The sequence below is a fragment of the Ascaphus truei genome, chromosome 1, assembly GCF_040206685.1.
Source record: "Ascaphus truei isolate aAscTru1 chromosome 1, aAscTru1.hap1, whole genome shotgun sequence".
Classification (NCBI taxonomy): Eukaryota; Metazoa; Chordata; class Amphibia; order Anura; family Ascaphidae; genus Ascaphus; species Ascaphus truei.
In genome coordinates this window covers 113,012,169-113,032,061 of record NC_134483.1, presented here as the reverse complement: position 1 = coordinate 113,032,061, position 19,893 = coordinate 113,012,169, and the positions used below count along the sequence as shown (strand labels likewise).

General features: G+C 40.9%; 1 protein-coding gene across 9 annotated transcripts in view; it reads right to left on the bottom strand.

The window, feature by feature from the left end:
• Positions 1 to 19,893, bottom strand: part of LOC142491099 (uncharacterized) — a 140,834-nt gene that overhangs the window by 100,727 nt on the left and 20,214 nt on the right. For 7 of the 9 annotated variants that reach the window (XM_075593428.1, XM_075593411.1, XM_075593435.1 and 4 more), the window contains exons 3-7: positions 10,191 to 10,346; positions 8,696 to 8,745; positions 5,616 to 5,715; positions 4,201 to 4,289; positions 3,692 to 3,806 (exon numbers count right to left, since the gene is read on the bottom strand). In XM_075593428.1, the coding sequence (XP_075449543.1) occupies positions 3,692 to 3,806; positions 4,201 to 4,289; positions 5,616 to 5,715; positions 8,696 to 8,745; positions 10,191 to 10,346 (510 nt within the window). The other 2 variants (XM_075593440.1, XM_075593444.1) reach the window with 2 other exon arrangements.

Below are 19,893 nucleotides of genomic sequence, written 5' to 3'. Positions count from 1 at the left end.
AGCTTGCATAGGCAAGTGACCCAGCTCATAGGTGTCAAAACATTTGGTTCTTGTGTGCATCCACGTGATTGGGCGGAGTGTTTTGGCGCGAATTCACTTCCTCATTCAAGCCTCCATAAATAGGATATTTCTCTGAACACTGGTCACTCTTTGACAAAGCGCCACGACGGCGCGAAACGCGTTAGAGGACCTGCTTTTTGTAGCTTTGTCTACTTATGCCTTAGAATAAAGCATTTTTTTTATTTGCTACCAGCTTCCAGCCCTTTATTTATCAAGGCAGTGCTCCACCATTCTTTTTCACTTAGCTTTGAAGCTTGCATAGACAAGTGAGCCAGCTCATAGGTGTCAAAACATTTGGTTCTTGTGTGCATTTTAATGACAGGAGAAAAAAAAAACCTCATCCTGCTTGTCTCTTAAAACCTGCAGCAAAAATACACTTTATTGATCATACCTGGTCCCCTTATTTCACAATTATATTTTTCATATGTGTGTGCTTGGGATGTTCTACACTGCAAGCACATACAATCCTGCAAAATGGGGACAATAAGGGACAGAGGGAAAAAGAAGACATGTACAGTGCATGAAAAAATAACCCCTTCATCCCCAATACGAAATAGGGGTAACCAGCCGAGCACCCTGCCTTTATTAATGCGCTGATTATCCCCATTTTCGCCACAGACATCATTTCTCTTCAAAGGAATATACTGTGGAATGGAACCTCGCAGAATATAACAGAATATAAAAAAGGTAATTTATTTGTTTGAATAGGTTGTGGAGAAGAGGGGGAGTGGAGGATTTCCTGAAGTGGGTTGGGTGGGTGGAGTTGCTTCTCTAATACTCTAACCCAGACTTGGCTGTTAATTTAGCAGGCTATATTTTTAAGTAAAAACCCAATGTCCATAAAAAAAAAATCCCATTTGCTGTATTAGGTTTTTTATAATGTTGCCTAGTCTAAAGCAGCAGTGCGCAAAGTGGGGGGCGCGGGCGCTTGCAGAGGTCCCGCGTTCTTCCCCGAGGCATTTTTAATTAAAAGCCGGGGGATCGCGTGAGGCCTCTGCAACTCACCTGGGTTCTGCAGAGCTGCAAAGACGCGTTGCCATGTGGCGTCAAATGACGCCACGGTGTCATGCGGAGTGACGTCACGCCTCTGTCCCCATAGTGACAGGGTCACGTGATGTCACGTCGCGTGACACCCCCCCTCCCCCGGCGTCATTTGACGCCGCCATACAAGGTGAGGGGGGCACAAAGGCGAGGGGGAGCAAGCAGGGGGGCGCAGCTCAAAAAGTTTGTGCTCCCCTGGTCTAAAGGATCCTACTTCCATGTATGTATGTATGTATGTATGTATTTTGTAGATCCATCATATATTTCATGTCTACAGATGTAGCCAACATTATTGCAATTGCATACCCATGGCGTGCTGCAGCGAGACATACACAACGCGCCATCGCCAGCGGGAGAAGCGGCCATCGTTCTAAATAAGCTGTGCTCAAGAAGGGGGCAGGGCGATCTCGCCATTTCACCCACAGAGGCACGCCACCGGTTACAATAGAATTGGCTACATCTGTTATAGAAAATAATCTTTAATCTGGTCTTTTGCCATACAGTAAGTGTAGGTCGTTTAAGCAGTCATCACAGGTGTTTTTAAATGGCTTGTCTGGGACCAGTTTATCATGAAATGCATGTTAATGCTTACGCTGCTTGTTTTGATTTATGCTGTTTGCAGGTCATGCTGAGAAATTTTCCGTTGAACAAAAGAAAGGAGAAGATACTGTGATTTCCTTAATATAAAGGTAAATATTCAGGGCTTGATATGAAGAGGAAGAAGCACTCACAGAATAAGCATTACTGCCACGGGTGCACACAAAGACAAATATTTAATAAAAGGTAGACAAATATTTAATAAAAGGTAGAGAGCACTTGCGTGGACTTGTACACAAGCGTATTTAATAAAATGGTAAACATTTCTGTCCCAACCTTTCTCCTTGAGAAAGGTTCAGGTTGGGACTGAAACGTCAACCATTTTATTAAATACACTTGTGAACAAAACCACGCGCGTGCTCTCTCCTTTATTAAATATTCCGGTACGTGGTTCCTGAAATGCGACACGAAATGTCTCCTGACGTGTCCGGCACATGCTGGAGGGACTGTGGGGAAGTGATCTCCATGTTACATATGTGGTGGAGTTGTCCAGTAATTTCCCAGACTTGGGTCCATATCTCTTAAATCATCAATGATATGTTAAAAGTAAAAATTCCCCACGAACCTAGTGTGGTCCTTTTAAATGTAAACATGGATACCCCGAACACACAACTGTAAATTATTAATAACTCATATTCTCACGGCTACTAGGTGCCCCATTGCAAGCCACTGGAAGTAGAAAAGTCAAGTATTAAAGTATGGCTTTTTTCTGCAATGTTCATTATCATTCTCAAAAGTACAGTATTCAAGATCAAATGTATTTCAAATGCACATTTGAAGAAGTCATGCTGTAAAACCCGTTACATGTTTCATGATTAAAAACAAAGAACAGCTTTATAGTCTCTCAACTGAAATTGTCATTGCATATTCTACTGTAGCTGCATGGGGCCATCTAGTGGTGAACAAGCAATATATGAAGCGTTTATTTACTTGTTAAGAGATCTAACTGAACTATTTATTTTAAGAGAATTTTTTTTTACCGGTTAAGCGTTTTACATATTAGAACTCATAAAAGAACTCATAGCAAACGAAGGAATGAAGATCCCCAAAGTTGTAGTTGATTTGACACTGATTCCTAAGCCATCAGACTTAATAATACTGCCACAAAATGCAGTCCATGAACAAACTAGATAAGATTTTACAAAAGCCACCAGAATAAACTCAACTAATATAAGAGATTGTTTGGTCAGGCTCCAATTATTTGGTTTTGCAATCAGAAGAGGGACCAATTAATGTGTCAAGTGTTCAGATCAGAACTCAGGTAATTAATTTGTCCACTGCTCATTAAGTACAGGAGGTCAAATGGACTGGAGCAAGCCGTATTAAAATCCAACACCTTATTTATTTGAGAAAAACATAGGAAAACAAATAACCCTTCTACTTCGAAATGATATACAGCAATGCACATGTAATCTTTAGCTAGCAATTCCAAAAGTGCGGGAAATCGCCTCAGGCGAGGAGAAACCTGCTTGTGCAGCCAACGCAACACAGACAAACCATTTCTTCAAAGTGCAGGTCTCCTGATGAAAGGTCCATATGGGACCTGAAACGTTGTCTTCTCACTGTTCTTGGCTGTCACATTAAAGGATTAAAGGAGAAACTCATTATGAACTTGGGAGTACATCTCTACTTTGTAGCTCTATCTTTGAGGAGACCTGCACTTTGAAGACATTGGTTATCTTTAGCTAGCATAGTGTTTTCATTAAGTGAAAACAGCAGTAATTCATAGCCCTTATCCAAAAAAATATATACATGTGAGAAAAACAACAAACGTGATTTTATTTTATTTTTTAAAGATTATCATTGACTGCATATTTAAAAACAGTATTTGGATTATAATTATTATTGGTTGAATGTTTATATTCATTATTTTTTCTCCATTGTACGAGATTTTCTTTTACTCGATGATGGATAGCCATTGCGTGTCACTATCCCACCAACATGAAAAGAAGTAGAAAACCATATACAGTGTGTTCCTTTAAAACACTATTACCTGGTGATTCCGGTGCAGCTTCGCTCTCATAGCTTGGCATATTTCAATCATTCGAATTAATTCAGCTCTGGTCACTGGCACTTCTGATAAACGGCTTTCAGTGGCAACTAAACATCTGGGTTCCAAAAACACAGTTACGTGTCATTAATAATGAGAATATCTCAATGTTACCTAGAATACAGATCCTTAAAATTTTCCTTTGTAAACTTTCTAAATAATCAATGCTCTTGGATTTACAGTTTTATACAAATAATGGCAAAAACATTTCATAGCTGAAACAGGAAGAATTATTGTTAGATGAACGGTGTAGATTAGATTTGAAGGCCTTTTCTTTTAGATGTGATGAATAAACTACTGTATATTCAAATACACTTGTTAATGTTATGTTAAGATATAATTATAAATTCATAGAAGAATACTGATGATTCCGGAGCTGCAATACATGAATGAAATCACAACACTACTATTGGATCATAAATATGCAAAATGTACCCTAAATGTATATTTACCTTAGCTTATCAAGCACTGGTTGCAAAGCATTATCTAGTTCCAGCAACAAAGATGCCCGAGAACTCAGTCCTTCTGTCAACAGCATCACCTTATCAAAACACATTGACAGAGACATAAAACCACATTAGTCCATTTTTGAGTATTATTTAATACAATTGAGGACATATAAACCTATGGGTCAAATCCAATTTAGCCTTGGCTTTGAAGACTGCACCATCCTAACTTTGAAGACAACAAATTAATCGATTTATTAAATGTCTTTGATGCAAAAATAGTGACTTGAATGGCAGTATTAGGCCGTTCACAGTGTGCTTGGAACTTTCTGAATAAAGGTCTACGGGTCATATTTACTAAGCCATGCGAATCCAAGGTGTCTACGGAAGATGCCTTATGGAGTAGCACTTCTTAGTAAATATACCCTCAAGTCTTTTAAATGAAACCTATATTTTCATGCGAACATGGCCATTTTGGTGGCCCTAATCTTGCAAGGTGTCTCTAACTACTAGGTCTTTGAAAAAGTCTGTTTTCAAACATGACTTTTCGCAAGTATGTTTCCAGGGTTAGGGAAATTGTCTTGCATATAGCAGCCTTGTGACATGGGTCAATATTAATGTACATACCTACAGAAAAATGCATTTCAATTAGTAATACTTACTGATCCAATTCCTGTGCTACGTGGAAGCTTGGAAACGGCAGCAAATATTATGTTCTAAATCTGTAGATTGTATGTATGTATGTACGTACAGTATATAGCGCTGTTAATGTACATACGCTTCACAGCAGTAATACATGTGACAATCATATAAATTACAAATAATACAAATAACACAATGAGAAGTGCTTCAGACATAAAAGTAACATTTAGGAGGAGGAGTCCCTGCTCCGAAGAGCTTACATTCTACTTGGTAGGTAGGAAGAACGTACAGAGACAGTAGGAGGGCGTTCTGGTAAGCGGGTCTGCAAGGGGCCAAGGATTATGTATGAGGTGAAATTATCAGTCATGGAGCTACTCATATTCTTCCTTAAGCAGGTGTGTTTTAAGCTGGTCTTAAAGGTGGATAGAGAGAATGCTAGTCAGGTATTGAGGGGAAGGGCATTCCAGAGGTGCGGGGCAGCCAGTGAGAAAGGTTTATGGTGGGAGAGGCCTTTAGATACAAAGGGGGTAGAGAGAAGACATCCTTGAGCAGAACGCAAGAGTCGGGATGGTGCATAGCGAGAAATTGGGGCTGAGATGTAAGTTGGAGCAGAGGAGTGTAAAGCTTTAAAAGTGAGGAGGAGAATTGAGTGCGAGATGCGGGATATGATAGGAAGCAGGGTAGACGCTGAGACAGATTCTGTGCACATAGCACTCACAGTGCACAAAGCCTCTTCTTTAACATAAAAAAAATAGTTAGAAATAGAATTTGAAAATTACCTGCCTCTCCAGCTGCATCACCTGAGCTTTCAAAAGATTGACACGGCGTTCATCAAAACATTCACACTTCCCCTCCTCGATCAGCTGTTCATACTGAATTCTAATCAAAAGAAAAGCTAAAATTGTTAAAACATAATTGCCAATTTAATTCCTGCTTTATTTGTACCGCTTTATTTAACGTTTACTTTATGTTAAATTAACAGATGCATGATTATCTTCTGAATATCACACATAAAAAGTGATCCCTCAATTAACTGTCCTTTTTGTTCTTGCCGAAATCAGAGTCAATTATAAGACATTACAATTATTAGAAGGTGCTTAAGAAACAAAAGGTGCACGCGAGTTACTGGTGTACTAAATAATCACATTTAATCAGAGATTTTTTAGCATGTGCCATACCTATCTCGATTATATTTTGCAGATGTCATTCAGTGAGCAACATCTCATCACAGTCAAAACTAAAGATCAACCCCCAGTAATTTGAAAACACTCTGATGTTCCCTGACAGTCCTGAAAAAGTAACGAGTCCCATAACACCAAAGCAGACACGAGTGAAGAGTGAGGAATGCACAGGCTGTTAGCTCTACATTGGCGCTCTGCAGCAGTGACACATGAATATCATGTGCAAGCTATTGCTGTAGTCAGACCTGAAAGTTAACACAGGAAGTTAAAATACAAAGAAAATGTGTAAGTGAGCGACAAACCTGAAACCCATATCTCGTAACATTGTGCAAAGATAGGCTCAATAGTTTGTTTTTTTAAACAATAAAAATCACAGGGAGGTGGCTATAAGGTGCTCCTAATATGATTAGTGTCTTTCATTCCCTGAAAAGAAGTGACCGTTTCCGATCAAGCTGCCAAGAAATGCTACCTGACAAGCAGCTTGCCAGAAAAATACAATACCAGTTCATTGATTTGTTTCAGTACAACTAGTTGTGACGATTCAATTAGCAATTTTGCCACATGGGGGGATATTCATTGAAGTATGATTGAGCCCATTAGGAACTACAGCACAGAAATTCCCATTTAAGTCAATATGGGTTTGTGTGCAGCAGTGGTGGCGCCCGACCCACACTATAAGGAATAACCCCCATTCTGTAGATTCAAAAATAGATGCAACAGAATGATTGTTTTTTTTAATGTAACAGCCATTGTTGGTGCTTAAAAAATAAATGCTGTGAAAGAAATATTGTAGGTATCGACTGGCTGCATTACCTCAGCACTGGATCAGATGGATAGTCAGCAACAGTAAAATAAAAAGTGGGGTGGGCGAATCCATACAAAATGTCAAGTTCCCAAGAATGAAGTTTCCTTTGACAGTTCCCACTGCTCTAATATGAGACATTCTCAAAATGAATGTTCTAGAGGATGTTACATTGCAAATAAATGTAATCAAATTCAGAGATCTACACTATAATTAATTCACCAGGAGTGAGGCTTTGTTGTTTTTCATTTATTTCAAGGACCCAGTCCTTTAGCACCATGGTTAATCTGATTAAATATTGGAGTACCTTAAACCACAACTTCTACGAATATATTATCTGCATATTTTTTTCATTGAAAAGCATTATTTATTGTACTGCACACCAAAAATTGTGTGTAGTGGGTATATTTGTAACTTTTAATCTACAAGTTGGTTTTCATTTTCAGTTTAAACATATAAATGAACTCCAGAAATGTTATTTTTTTGGAGAAATACTGTATTCATGCACTTTAAACAGAATTTGCCTCTGCCGACCTTCCCCTTTTATTGGAGTTGCAAGGGATCTTAGCCAGGTCCTACGCTGGATACTCCCCAACTCCCATGAATAGTTATAATTTTGGACAGCTTCCCGCTGGTGAGTGAAACAGTAGCAGTAACGTCACTATTAACTATTGGGACATTGGCAGATTCCATTGGTGGCTCATCCCAGGTTCTGCCTGGGGAAACAATACTTCCCATACAAATGAGATCCCCAGTGTATCACTAATGCAGTCTTGCAACAGAAGATCGGACAGTATACTAAGCAGTGTGGATTGCCACTTTAAGTATGATAGACCAAGTAAGTCAAGTGGTCTTAATGTGCAAACAATTTCAATATTTAAAAAATATGGTTAATAGAAATATGGTACAGAAGTTAAACCCAAATATATTTTGGTTTATGCACTATTTACAATGGATATCTGCTGTGCTAAGAGAGTTTGATACTGACTTTACCGGCCTTGTAATATTTAATACTAATAGGTCAGTTTGAAAATTACACTAACTGAGAAACTGCAAAATAATCTAACATTTGAAAAAAAAACTTGCAATTACAAATATATAAACTAATTTTAAATGTGATAGTGACAACAAAAACACATTGACAGTATAAAGTCTGCTCAATATTCTAACAATGGCATAACATTAAGACACAGTATCATAAGAGTAGTCGAAGATCAGCATGACATTAAGTTACAATTGTGTTAAAAGCAGCAATCCTCGCGCTTATTTTTATTTAACGTTTTATATCACCCAATTTTCTACAAAATGGGAACTGGGGGGGGGGGAAGGGGTCGCATGGAGCTGAACTGTGCAATTTTCTGCTTCAGATACCCCTTGGTTTCTGAGATACTCACTGGTGAATTTACTTTACCGGGTTTAAATCTCCCGCTGAGGAAAACACAATGGCTGCTAAATATTGGGCCAACAGGAAACCGCAATATCATTGGTTACTGGTTCTTATTGGACAGACAGGAAGTAATACTGGGAACTTCACCGTTAAGAAGCTCGAGAACTGGGAATCCCCAGAGCTCAAAATAATGCAGTTCAGCTCTGGTCCTATCCTGTCAAAAACAAAGGGGAGGGTAGTTAGGGGTGATTTTGCAGCTTTAAATTCATCCATCAAACGTGTTCTCCCATGACTTAACTTGTGCGAGAACCAGATCCTTATCTTGGTAAACGTGACTATGTTAGAATTCCAGTCTTCATCTAATTGGGTGATTTCAAAATATACTCTGTGTTTCAAGGGTTGCACACATCTTGAACATAAACTTGGGCATACTCTAAAATTAGAAGACAGTTTGACACCAACTTTGGGAATACTTTAAATTGCAAATACCTCAAGTCTTCAAGCTGCAGTTTTAGTCTGACATTTTCTTCTTTAAGTTTCTAAAAGAAATAGAGTTAAAATATGTTTTTTTGCTGCAAATAATACACGAGGTGCAAAGTATGTGAATCAATAACACAGCTAGCCTAAAGTGTCTGCTTTCATGCTTGATTATGTCAAGCCACTTTCCCTTGCCATTGTATTTATGAAGCCTCCGTATAATAATCAGATGGAATCCGTGAATAGAGGCATTTACAAGGCGCTGCTGTGCTCTACAAAAGGAGATGGGATTCAAATCAATCATCTTTTTAAAATGATATCCAAAAAACATAATTTTTCCACCTAGTAGAAAATATAAGGCATATAAATCCCTCCAGTTCCACCACTGAAAAACACCATTCCTCTACTTTTATCCAAATCCTATGTTCTGCTGCTACAGTATCAATAACTAAGTGAGCAGATAAACCCTGGAGGAATACATTGGTAAGAATTAGCATATGAGTAGAATTCTGACCAGGCAACATCATCCCGATAGGTCATTTTACCTCTCAGAGAAATACCATCATTTAGGTGATATGGGGCACAATGTGAACCAGTGCAATTGAACACAGAAGGTGTGTTACCGCTGATCAGTGCAATTGAACACAGAAGGTGTGTTACCGCTGATGTTAAAATTATTCCTGAGAAGCATGTTTCAGGATAATTAAAAGACAATATATAAACACACACACACACACACACATATATATATATATATATATATATATATATATATATATATATATATATTACAGTGGTCGACAAATCACCAAAAAATCTACTCGCCGAACAAAAAAATCTACTCGCCACCTAGTACCAAACGTGTGCTGCTTGGGCCAATATTTACTCGCCCGGGGGTTAAATCCACTCGCCCGGGGCGAGCAAATGTATAGGTTTGTCGAACACTGTATATATATATATATATATATATACATATACACACACACATATATATATATATATATATATACATACATACATACAATGTTGAGAACAAGTAAGTAGAGTTGGACTGTGATTCTATTTGGAAGAAAGATCCACTCTACTTTTCTGATCTGGATTAGGATGCAGACATGGATAAGGTTCCCACATTTGCCTGGGTTGAGCGCAATGGTTAGTTACAATTTTTAAACATGAGAAAGGACCTTTGCTTTATTATGTTAAACTCCTTCATATTTCAGTGAGCGTTAACCAAGCTGGGGTTAATGGTGTAGCTATGTAGACATTATGGTCACTATGAATCAGAAAGAAGGATTCATTTATAAACGGCAGACTCAATAGGAACACAATTTCTGATTTACTAAAAAATGAACAGGTGAAACATTTGACATTTAAAACAAAAAGAGAGCAAACAATTACACATACACACACAAAGTCACAAAATAAAAATGTATCTGTACTTTAGATATAATAAATTTACAACTTATTATCCTTTGTGAAAAAGACACTATCACGTTTTGAAACTTACCTCCAGTTTGTGTTCATTTCCTGCAGACCTCTTATTTGAGACATAGGAGTGGAGTTCATTATTATGACCATCTCCTTTCGCTAGTAGGTTTCCTTCACTTCCTGGGCCAACTGAAAGGTGATGGGTTGCTGTGGACCTGCGTAAAGGCTTTCCAGCCTTGCACAAAACAAACACAGGAACGACTGTAAAAAAACACGCTTACTGAAACACCAGAGAAACTGCCAATTATTCGGGGCATGGACCTGCCACAATTTTATCCTTCATGGAACAGACTACCTAATAGTACTTACAAAGTAAAGTTGTTAAAAAAAGAAAACACTGCTCCTCTTCTCCCACCATTTATTAACTTAATTTCAGTCCCTATGTATATATTAAGACTGCTTCCAATTTGGAAGATATCAGATGAGCAAATATGTAGCAGAGGCATGAATGACTTTAAACACCGTTCTTGAAGACAAAGCAGAAAGGGTCACAAATACTGTAGTCTTGCGGGAAGGGGGAGGAGGAAGGACAGGTCACGGGGCCTAGATACATACTGGATATACTGTATGCCCCTAAACCGCCAATTGGATTTAATCAAGATGCAGATTTGGAATCGTTTATAAGATTGATTTCTGAGAAAATTGTGTGTGGCTGAATAAGGGGAGTGATATAATTCAAAGGTGCAACAACAGAAGAGAAAATATAGTTGCCATTAAGGAAAGTATGGAACAGTGACTGAAAAGAGTTGAACTAGGGATAGCACAGCATCAAGACGTCGGCAAACGTATCATTCCAACAACCGTCCACAAGTTCCCGACTTTAAAAAGTAAGAATAACTGATGACCCATTAATAACATATATCATCACTATTGCATTGCAACCATTACAACTGTTATCTGTGATGTACGGAGGGCTATTTTTAAGTTGTACGAAAATGTGAATCAGTAATCATTTTGGAAAGCACACAATTCATAATGAATACAGTCTTTTTTTAAATAATATATGCACTAACACTTCATCGAAGTAACAAATTCCCTTGGTTTATTCTAAGTACAAAATTATTAATTCGTGTGCAGAACGGAAAAATAACTCAGCTTGAGAAAGATAGCGTCACGTATTTGTGAAATAACATGACGTTAAGAGTTAACCTTATGCTATAGGGCTCAATTACGGACTTTGTTTTTGCATATAATTATCTTAGTCAATAAGGCGTTCCCGCTTCAAACTCCATGCCAGTGTCTTTACTCACTGAGCCACTTCTCCCCTTCTCCCTATTATGCCTTTTTGTACCCGATTCATAATATACAAGTTTATAAAGTTTTGATATAGCTACATTATTTGGTAACTGTTGTAAATATGTTGTAAAGAGAGCGTGAGAGAGCGAGCGAGAGATAGGAGAGAGAGAGAGAGAGAGAGAGAGAGAGAGAGAGAGAGAGAGAGAGAGAGAGAGATGGGGGGAGGAGAGTGCGAGAGATGCTGGGGGGGGGAGGAGAGTGCGAGAGATGCTGGGGGGGAGGAGAGTGCGAGAGATGCTGGGGGGGAGGAGAGTGCGAGAGATGCTGGGGGGGGGAGGAGAGTGCGAGAGATGCTGGGGGGGAGGAGAGTGCGAGAGATGCTGGGGGGGAGGAGAGTGCGAGAGATGCTGGGGGGAGGAGAGTGCGAGAGATGCAGGGGGAGGAGAGTGCGAGGGATGCAGGGGGGAGGAGAGTGCGAGGGATGCAGGGGGGAGGAGAGTGCGAGAGATGCTGGGGGGAAGGAGAGTGCGAGAGATGCTGGGGGGGAAGGAGAGTGCGAGAGATGCTGGGGGGGAGGAGAGTGCGAGAGATGCTGGGGGGGAGGAGAGTGCGAGAGATGCTGGGGGGGAGAGTACGAGATATGCTAGGGGGGGAGGAGAGTGCGCGAGATGATGGGGGGGAGGAGAGTGTGAGAGATGCTGGGGGGGAGGAGAGTGCGAGAGATGCTGGGGGGGGGAGGAGAGTGCGAGAGATGCTGTGGGGGGGAGGAGAGTGCGAGAGATGCTGGGGGGGAGGAGAGTGCGAGAGATGATGGGGGGGGAGGAGAGTGCGAGAGATGCTGGGGGGAAGAGAGTGCGAGAGATGCTGGGGGGAGGAGAGTGCAAGAGATGCTGGGGGGAGGAGAGTGCGAGAGATGCTGGGGGGAGGAGAGTGCGAGAGATGCTGGGGGGAGGAGAGTGCGAGAGATGCTGGGGGGAGGAGAGTGCGACAGATGCTGGGGGGAGGAGAGTGCGACAGATGCTGGGGGGAGGAGAGTGCGAGAGATGCTGGGGGGAGGAGAGTGCGAGAGATGCTAGGGGGAGGAGAGTGCGAGAGATGCTGGGGGAGGACAGTGAGAGATGCTGGGGGAGGATAGTGAGAGATGCCGGGGGAGGAAAGTGAGAGATGCCGGGGGAGGAGAGTGAGAAAGATGCTGGGGTGGGGGGAGGAGAGTGAGAAAGATGCCGGGGGGGGGGGGAGAGTGAGAGACGCTGGGGAAGGAGAGTGAGAGACGCTGGGGGAGGAGAGTGAGAGAGACATGCTAGGGTGGGGGAGAGGATAAAGACTTGCTGAGGCGGGAGGAGAAGGCATGCTGGGTGGGGGAGAAGAAATTGGAGGAATTGGAGGAAACAACTAGTTAAGGCTGAAACGAAATCAAGAAACACATTAGGGGAAGGAAAGTAGAAAAAGTAGAAGGAAAAGAATTAAAGATGTGCTGGACGGGGGAGAGAGAAATGCTGGACGGAGAAAAGGAGAGAAAGACATGAGGGGGGAAAGAAGAGAAATATGAGGAGCCGGGAAGAATCAAGATACAGAAGAGGAAAAGATTGAATTACATAAAAGGTGTGAGAGAGAAAAACATTTGGGGTAAAGGAAAGAGAAAGACATGAGGTGAAGGGAGGAACAAAGAGACATGATGGGGCAAATTATACCAAATTTGATTGTCGGAATATTTGCAAGGGCCCCATTCTTCAAATTTGTCCTGGGACACAAAAATTTCTGTTGGCGGCCATGCTGTTTAGTTAGCCTTCATCCCCCTGAAGAAGCCGAATGCTGAAATGCGTAGGGTGTTGTAGCGTCCATCAGTAACAGGACTGTACAGCCAGAACGGCATTTGCCAGTGAGGCAACATTAATCCGGGTCTTTGACGACATCATCATCATGAGGGCGAAGACGGATGCAGACACGTGAAGGTCAGCGTCTTGGTCTGAATACCTCATAGTTCTAGTCTTCCGTTAAGCACTATATCACTGATTTTCTGAGAGTATAATACGTTTTTTTTTAACCTTTGAAGATGAAATCTACACTATATTATTCTTCCTGTCTTTTTCTGAGAGGTTATTCTGCACTGCGATCCTGGAGAAGAAGTTAGAGTGTGTCCATTCCTCGTGGGTGAACTACTTAACATATTAATGGAAATGTGCCTTTTTTAAAGATCCTATATGTGAGTGCAATACTCGCCATCTTTGCCTTCCTTCAATTCCTGAGACATATTGCACTATTTTGTCTTTCTTTTTGTAACCCTTTTTATTGCCTAGGTATTTTTGCTAATATATATATATATATATGCCTTGAGTTTCAATAGCTTGGCAACTGTTGTGTGACAGTAAAGTATGTGTACCAATGAACTACACATTAACGGATACTGAAAGGGTTCAAGTGATAATAAAATCCAAAAATAACCTATTTTACTTTGTAACTATTTTTATTAAGATTTTACAATAGCCATATAAATCGCCAGTCAAGCAAAAAGTTCCTATGAGATAAATCTGCAGTCATTTTTAATTAAAAATCAATGCACAACATTAATGTAATGAGAATAAAAATGTTTGGTAGTAGTTTTTTTTCCCCCTCTACAAAAGTCCTAGAATACAAAGCTACAAACGCATAAAATATGTATAAAAATGTCCCTACTTGCTTCTAAAATGAGCGCTGCACACGAATCTACATTGAAAGCTTAGATTGACATGAACTTTACATTTCCTAGAGGCTTTAGTGCCTTACAGTAGGTTCAGTAACCAGTTATCCGCTGACATGCCTGCCCATTGTACAATTATAAAATGTGCACATGAATAGAACAGATCCCAGTAGGAAAGCTTGCAAGCATGACACGTTCAGTGCCAAGTGCAGCGTTCTAATTACTGAGCAGTTCCGGTCTGACGGTAAGGCCTTAACCTTCTTTACAGAATAATGAGCCAGGCAATGTTTGAAGCTTAAAAAAAAAAAGCTGCACAGAACAAGAAGGGTGCTGAGAACTATTTTAAAAAGTGCTAAACCAACAGATACAGGTGACCGAACACTGAACTGTACACTTGGCAAAGGAACGGAAAGCACTAGGGGTAGAAAAGGGTCGCCTAAGCTTTGTTGGTCACTTTGTTTATAAAACAAGTGGCACAATCCAACCGATCATAGTACTTGATAGTTAGTCATGTGCATCAAATTACAGAGAAATGCAAAACTGGTTGGTAATTAAAAAAAAAAAAAATGTGTTGTAATGAAAAGCATCGAGAGCAAAGAAACTATAAACGGCTGATGGGGATTATGTAAATTAAAAATCAATCCAATTTTACAGAGCTGAAGCTCTCTAAGAAACATTGCAACCCAATCAGCATTCAGCAGCATCATTTACACTCAAAACAACAAAAATACATTTGAAAAGATTATAAAAGAAAATAAAAAAATTGATGTATTAACACAGCTAGCATATCATTAACGCACAGTATAGGGAAACGCAATCAAAATGAACCGTGAGAAAAGGGAATCACTATCGATAGCCTTACAATTTAAATTGTATGGCAAGGGACATAAGAATATAATGTGCTAATAAGTGAGTGTCTTGGGCTTAAACATAGTATATTGACAATTGACATTTTAGTTAAATACTTTATTTGTTACCATTATTGCCAGGAATTGTGACCAATTAGGGAGCAGAGATTTTATTAATGCCCAGAATTTCCACCCAGTTACCCTAAAGTAAAGAACACTTTTTTTTTTGCATATTCTTTTAATTGCAACTGAACTACCAAAAGGAGAGAGTCCTTGGCACATGCTAACAATGCAAAATGATGCAGAAAGAAACACCCCCGATACTACAGTGATTCCATTTTTTACATTGTGCATCCCTTGCTTGAAAATATTTGTTCCGCAAACCCCAAATGAATAAATCTTATTGCCTATGCATCAGACTATTGCTAACAGAACTGTTTGACCGATTCCAGGCAGCATAGTGCCCTGAGCTTGTGAGGGGAACAAGCAAGCGTAAGACTCCAAACTGCACCTCAGTGTGTGCAGACAGCATGGGGGGTATAGCTGTCCATTACAAAGGGTGCTTCCAAGGTCGTACCCCGCAATGCCTTCCTGCTGTGGATACAAAGCATTGTGGGAAGTGACTTTAGAAGCTCCTGCTGTAATGGACAGCTATACCACCCACGCTAAGGTGCAGTTTAGGGCCTTACAACTGTGAGTAGTCTCCACTTTGGATCAGCAACCCACTATACTGCTTGGGAGCCACCGTAACATATTTTTTGGTGAGAGCCTCTTGGACACACCTCATGTACCGCTAGGTGTTCCCAATCCCTCTGCTGGGAATCCTTGAACTAGTGAAAAGTTTAGGACTTTAAAGAACAGTAAATATGGTTTCTAATTGGAATACACAATACAATGTACATGCTTTATTTCAGTTTAAGGAAAAAATGCTATCCATATCAGTTATGATTTTAATTATCTTCAAGGCATCAGTTTGCAGAAGACTATGCTCATATTACAATATTTAACTACTGTCCCTTAAGCAAAGTAAATTGTTCACTAAATCAACCAAATCAGATTGACGTGATTTATGCAATGGCAACAGGCCCCATAGAAGAGACGCACCTTTGCATAACACTTCAGTCGATGGCGGAGTGAGAACGCTGTAAAGGGCTTTCAATAAGAAGAAAGAAGATAAAGAAAAAAAGTTTTTATTTTTCAATTTAAATCCAAGGATTCTGCAAGCAAGAGAGGACTTTGGCCATGCAATCAAGATTGAGGATGGCTCGTTGTGGGACACGGAAGGCATGGGATTGCTGAAGGCAAAGAGTGCTGGGTTAGCCCTAAATTGATTGCTCACTTTTATTTTTGTGTCACATTTTCTTTTTGCTGTTAAATTGCAAAGATTGGATTCTTCTATATTATGGGATTCTCCCCCTCCCCCCCACCCATGGTTGGGCAACAGCCCATTGGATTATCACAATTGATTAGTTGACCCTGAAGACCTTGTTTATTTATAAAATGTTTTACCAGGAAGTAATACATTGAGAGTTATCACTTGTATGACCTGGGCACAGAGTTATAACAATACATCGATACACAATATATTTACAGACATTTCATGGACAGTTAGGCTAAGATTATACTACCTCGCGACAGACCACACACGACAGACCACATAGACTTGCGCACGTCTGCAGCTACAGCGATGTGTGAACCGAGCAACAGGCGATTGGGGAGGCGATAGAGGCGTGGCGGACGCGTCACAAAGCTGGTTCGCCCTCATTGGCTAAACCTCTAACGTGACGCGAATGTCACGCGGCCGTGCTTGAAAAGACAACATTGTTTGCGTCTTCAAAACGCGGTCGAGTCATCGCGCTCAGTCATGCGCGAGGGTACTAGGGGCGGCCTCATAGGCATTATGTCATTTGTGCTTGTCACGAGTACTAGCACAAACGCGCTGACAATATCCTCAGCCTTAGGGACAATATATGTTATGGGCATATTTAACAGAAAATTAACAGTTACAGACTAGATTAATATGTGAGACAGCTGGAGTCTTGAAATAACTTACAAGACTGGTGGCGGCTTTGAGAGTCTCAGGTAGATTGTTCTAGTTGTAAGGTGCATAGTAAGAGTAGGATGAGCGACCGGATACGTTGTTGAACCGTGGGACCATGCACAGTCAGATTTCAGGTGATAAGTGCCGTGTGTGGTAGGGGTGAGGAGCTTATTCAGCCGGGTACTTTGTACAGAAAGTATTCGAAGGCAAGACAGGAAAAATGTACTTTGTACCTGGATTCAAGAAGATAGCCAATCTAGTTCTTGGAGCATTTCGAAGTGATGTGTGTTGTAATTACATTGCAGAACAAAGCAGCATATGGAGCTGTAGAGATTGTTTAGTTTGTCATGGTGAGTTTGGGATGCTTTACCATATACTATTTCCCCATAGTCTATCATTGGCATTGGCATCTGCTGTGTGCTTTCTGACCAACGGGCTTAAGGAGGATTTGTTCCTAAAACGTACACCTAGTTTGGCATAGGTTTTAGATGTCAGGATATCAATATGAAATCCAAATGTTAAATGGGAGTTAAGTCATATACCCAGATGTTTAAAACTAGTGACCGGGGCAAGCATGGTGTTAGAGTTGGTTCTGATTTGAAGCTCTGTCATTGATAGGGTAAGGCTACGCCCCCAGTCCTTCCTGCTGCATGCGCGCCTGCCGGCACATGCAGAGACTACAGCCACGGTCGGCGGTTTGTAGGGGAGATTTAGAGGGAGCACGCGTGGCGGGGCCATGATAGGGGGCACGTCCATGACGGGGCATATCTGCCCTGCCATTGGCGCTGCGCGGCTACGTGGCTGCATCATGGCACTGGAAGCCAAAATTCTTGTCTTCCCTGCCAGCGTACGCGTCACAGCTCTTTGCGCGCCCACACACACAGCCATGGGGCCTGCCCCATAGAGAGCTGTACGGTGGTGTGTGGCGCGCACGCCATAGCACGCACCGCCGTGACCGCCGGGGACTCAGCCTTAGAAATTTAGCCTTAGTCCTAAGTATCATAGTTACAGTTCTGTCAGTGTTGAAAAATAGTTTGTTTGGGAAAATCCAGTGGTGATATACAAGGGGTTAGGCTGCGCTTATAGTGCCGTCGCCGGCGACGTGACAGCGACGTCACGCTGCGGTCGCTGGAAAAATCAAATTGACTTGACTTCCAGCTATCGCAACCAAGCTGTCACTTCGTCGCATCGTGTCTACTATAAGCGCACGCAACGGCGGCAATACATTTGTTTTGCCGCGATGTCGCATCGCCGGCACTATAACCGCAGCCTTAGAGTTACAACCTGAGACAGACACATATTGGGATCTACCCAATAGGCGAGTGAAACTAGTTTGAAGCGTGTTCCCCTATTCCAGAGCACTGAAGCTTGTTTAACAAGAGAACATGGTCAACAGTGTCAAAAGTCTTTGCAAAATCTAGGAATATTGCACAAGTAAATTGTCCCAGTTCTATTCCATACTTTATCTTGCTGCAAGAGGAAATTTGTCTTGTTATAATAATCGCTTAATTGGGAGTGAACACATTTTTCCATCACTTTGGATAGAAATTGGGAGAAGAGAGATTGGTTTGTAGTTGAGGACAATGTTTTTGTCCCCACTTTTGTAGACTGGGACTACTCTAGGCGTTATCCAGGTCTGTGGGATATGGCCTGCAGACAAAATAGAGTTGATTAGAGAGGCAAGCGGCTTCGCAATGGCTGGGGCACTGAGTCGTAGGAACTTTCATTCCAGGAGTAGCGCAACATGGATGGGGTAAGTGGGTAATCATTAACCCCTGGAGTGCCAATGAGTTTACCTTGGCTCTCCTTTAAAGGCACTAGGATAGCATCACTGGCACTCAAGAGGTTAATTACATATATATATATATATATATATATATATATATATATATATATATATATATACAGTCATGTGAAAAAGAAAGTACACCCTCTTTGAATTCTATTGTTTTTACATATCAGGACATAATAACAATCATCTGTTCCTTGGCAGGTCTTAAAATTATGTAAATACAACTTCAGATTAACAATAACACATGACATATTGCACGTGTCATTATTTATTTAACAAAAATAAAGTCAAAATGAAGAAGCCATGTGTGAAAAATTAAGTACACCTTATGATTCAATAGCTTGTGGAACCACCTTTAGCAGCAGTAACTTAAAGTAATCGTTTTCTATATGACTTTATCAGTCTCTCACATTGTTGTGGAGGAATTTTTGCCCACTCTTATTTACAACGTTGTTTCAGTTCATTGAGGTTTACGGGCATTTGTTTATGCACAGCTCTCTTAAGGTCCTACCACAGCATTTGAATCGGGTTGCGTTCTGGACTTTGACTGAGCCATTGCAACACCTTGATTCTTTTCTTTTTCAGCCATTCTGTTGTAGATTTGCTGGTGTGCTTGGGATCATTGTCCTGTTGCATGACCCAATTTCGGCCAAGCTATAGCTGTCGGACAGATGGCCTCACATTTGACTCTAGAATACTTTGGTATACAGAGGAGTTCGTGGTCGACTCAATGACTGCAAGGTTCCCAGGTCCTGTGGCTGCAAAACAAGCCCAAATCATCACCCCTCCACCACCGTGCTTGACAGTTGGTATGAGGTGTTTGGGCTGATATGCTGTGTTTGGTTTTCGCCAAACGTGGCGCAGTGCATTATGGCCAAACATCTCCACTTTGGTCTCGTCTGTCCAAGGACATTGTTCCCGAAGTCTTGTGGTTTGTTCTGATACAACTTTGCAAACCTAAGCTGTGCTGCCATGTTCTTTTTAGAGAGAAGGGGCTTTCTCCTGGCAACCCTTCCAAACAAACCATACTTGTTGAGTCTTTTTCTAATTGTACTGTCATGAACGTTAACATTTAACATGCTGAGGCCTGTAGAGTCGGAGATATAACTCTTGGGTTTTTTGCAATTT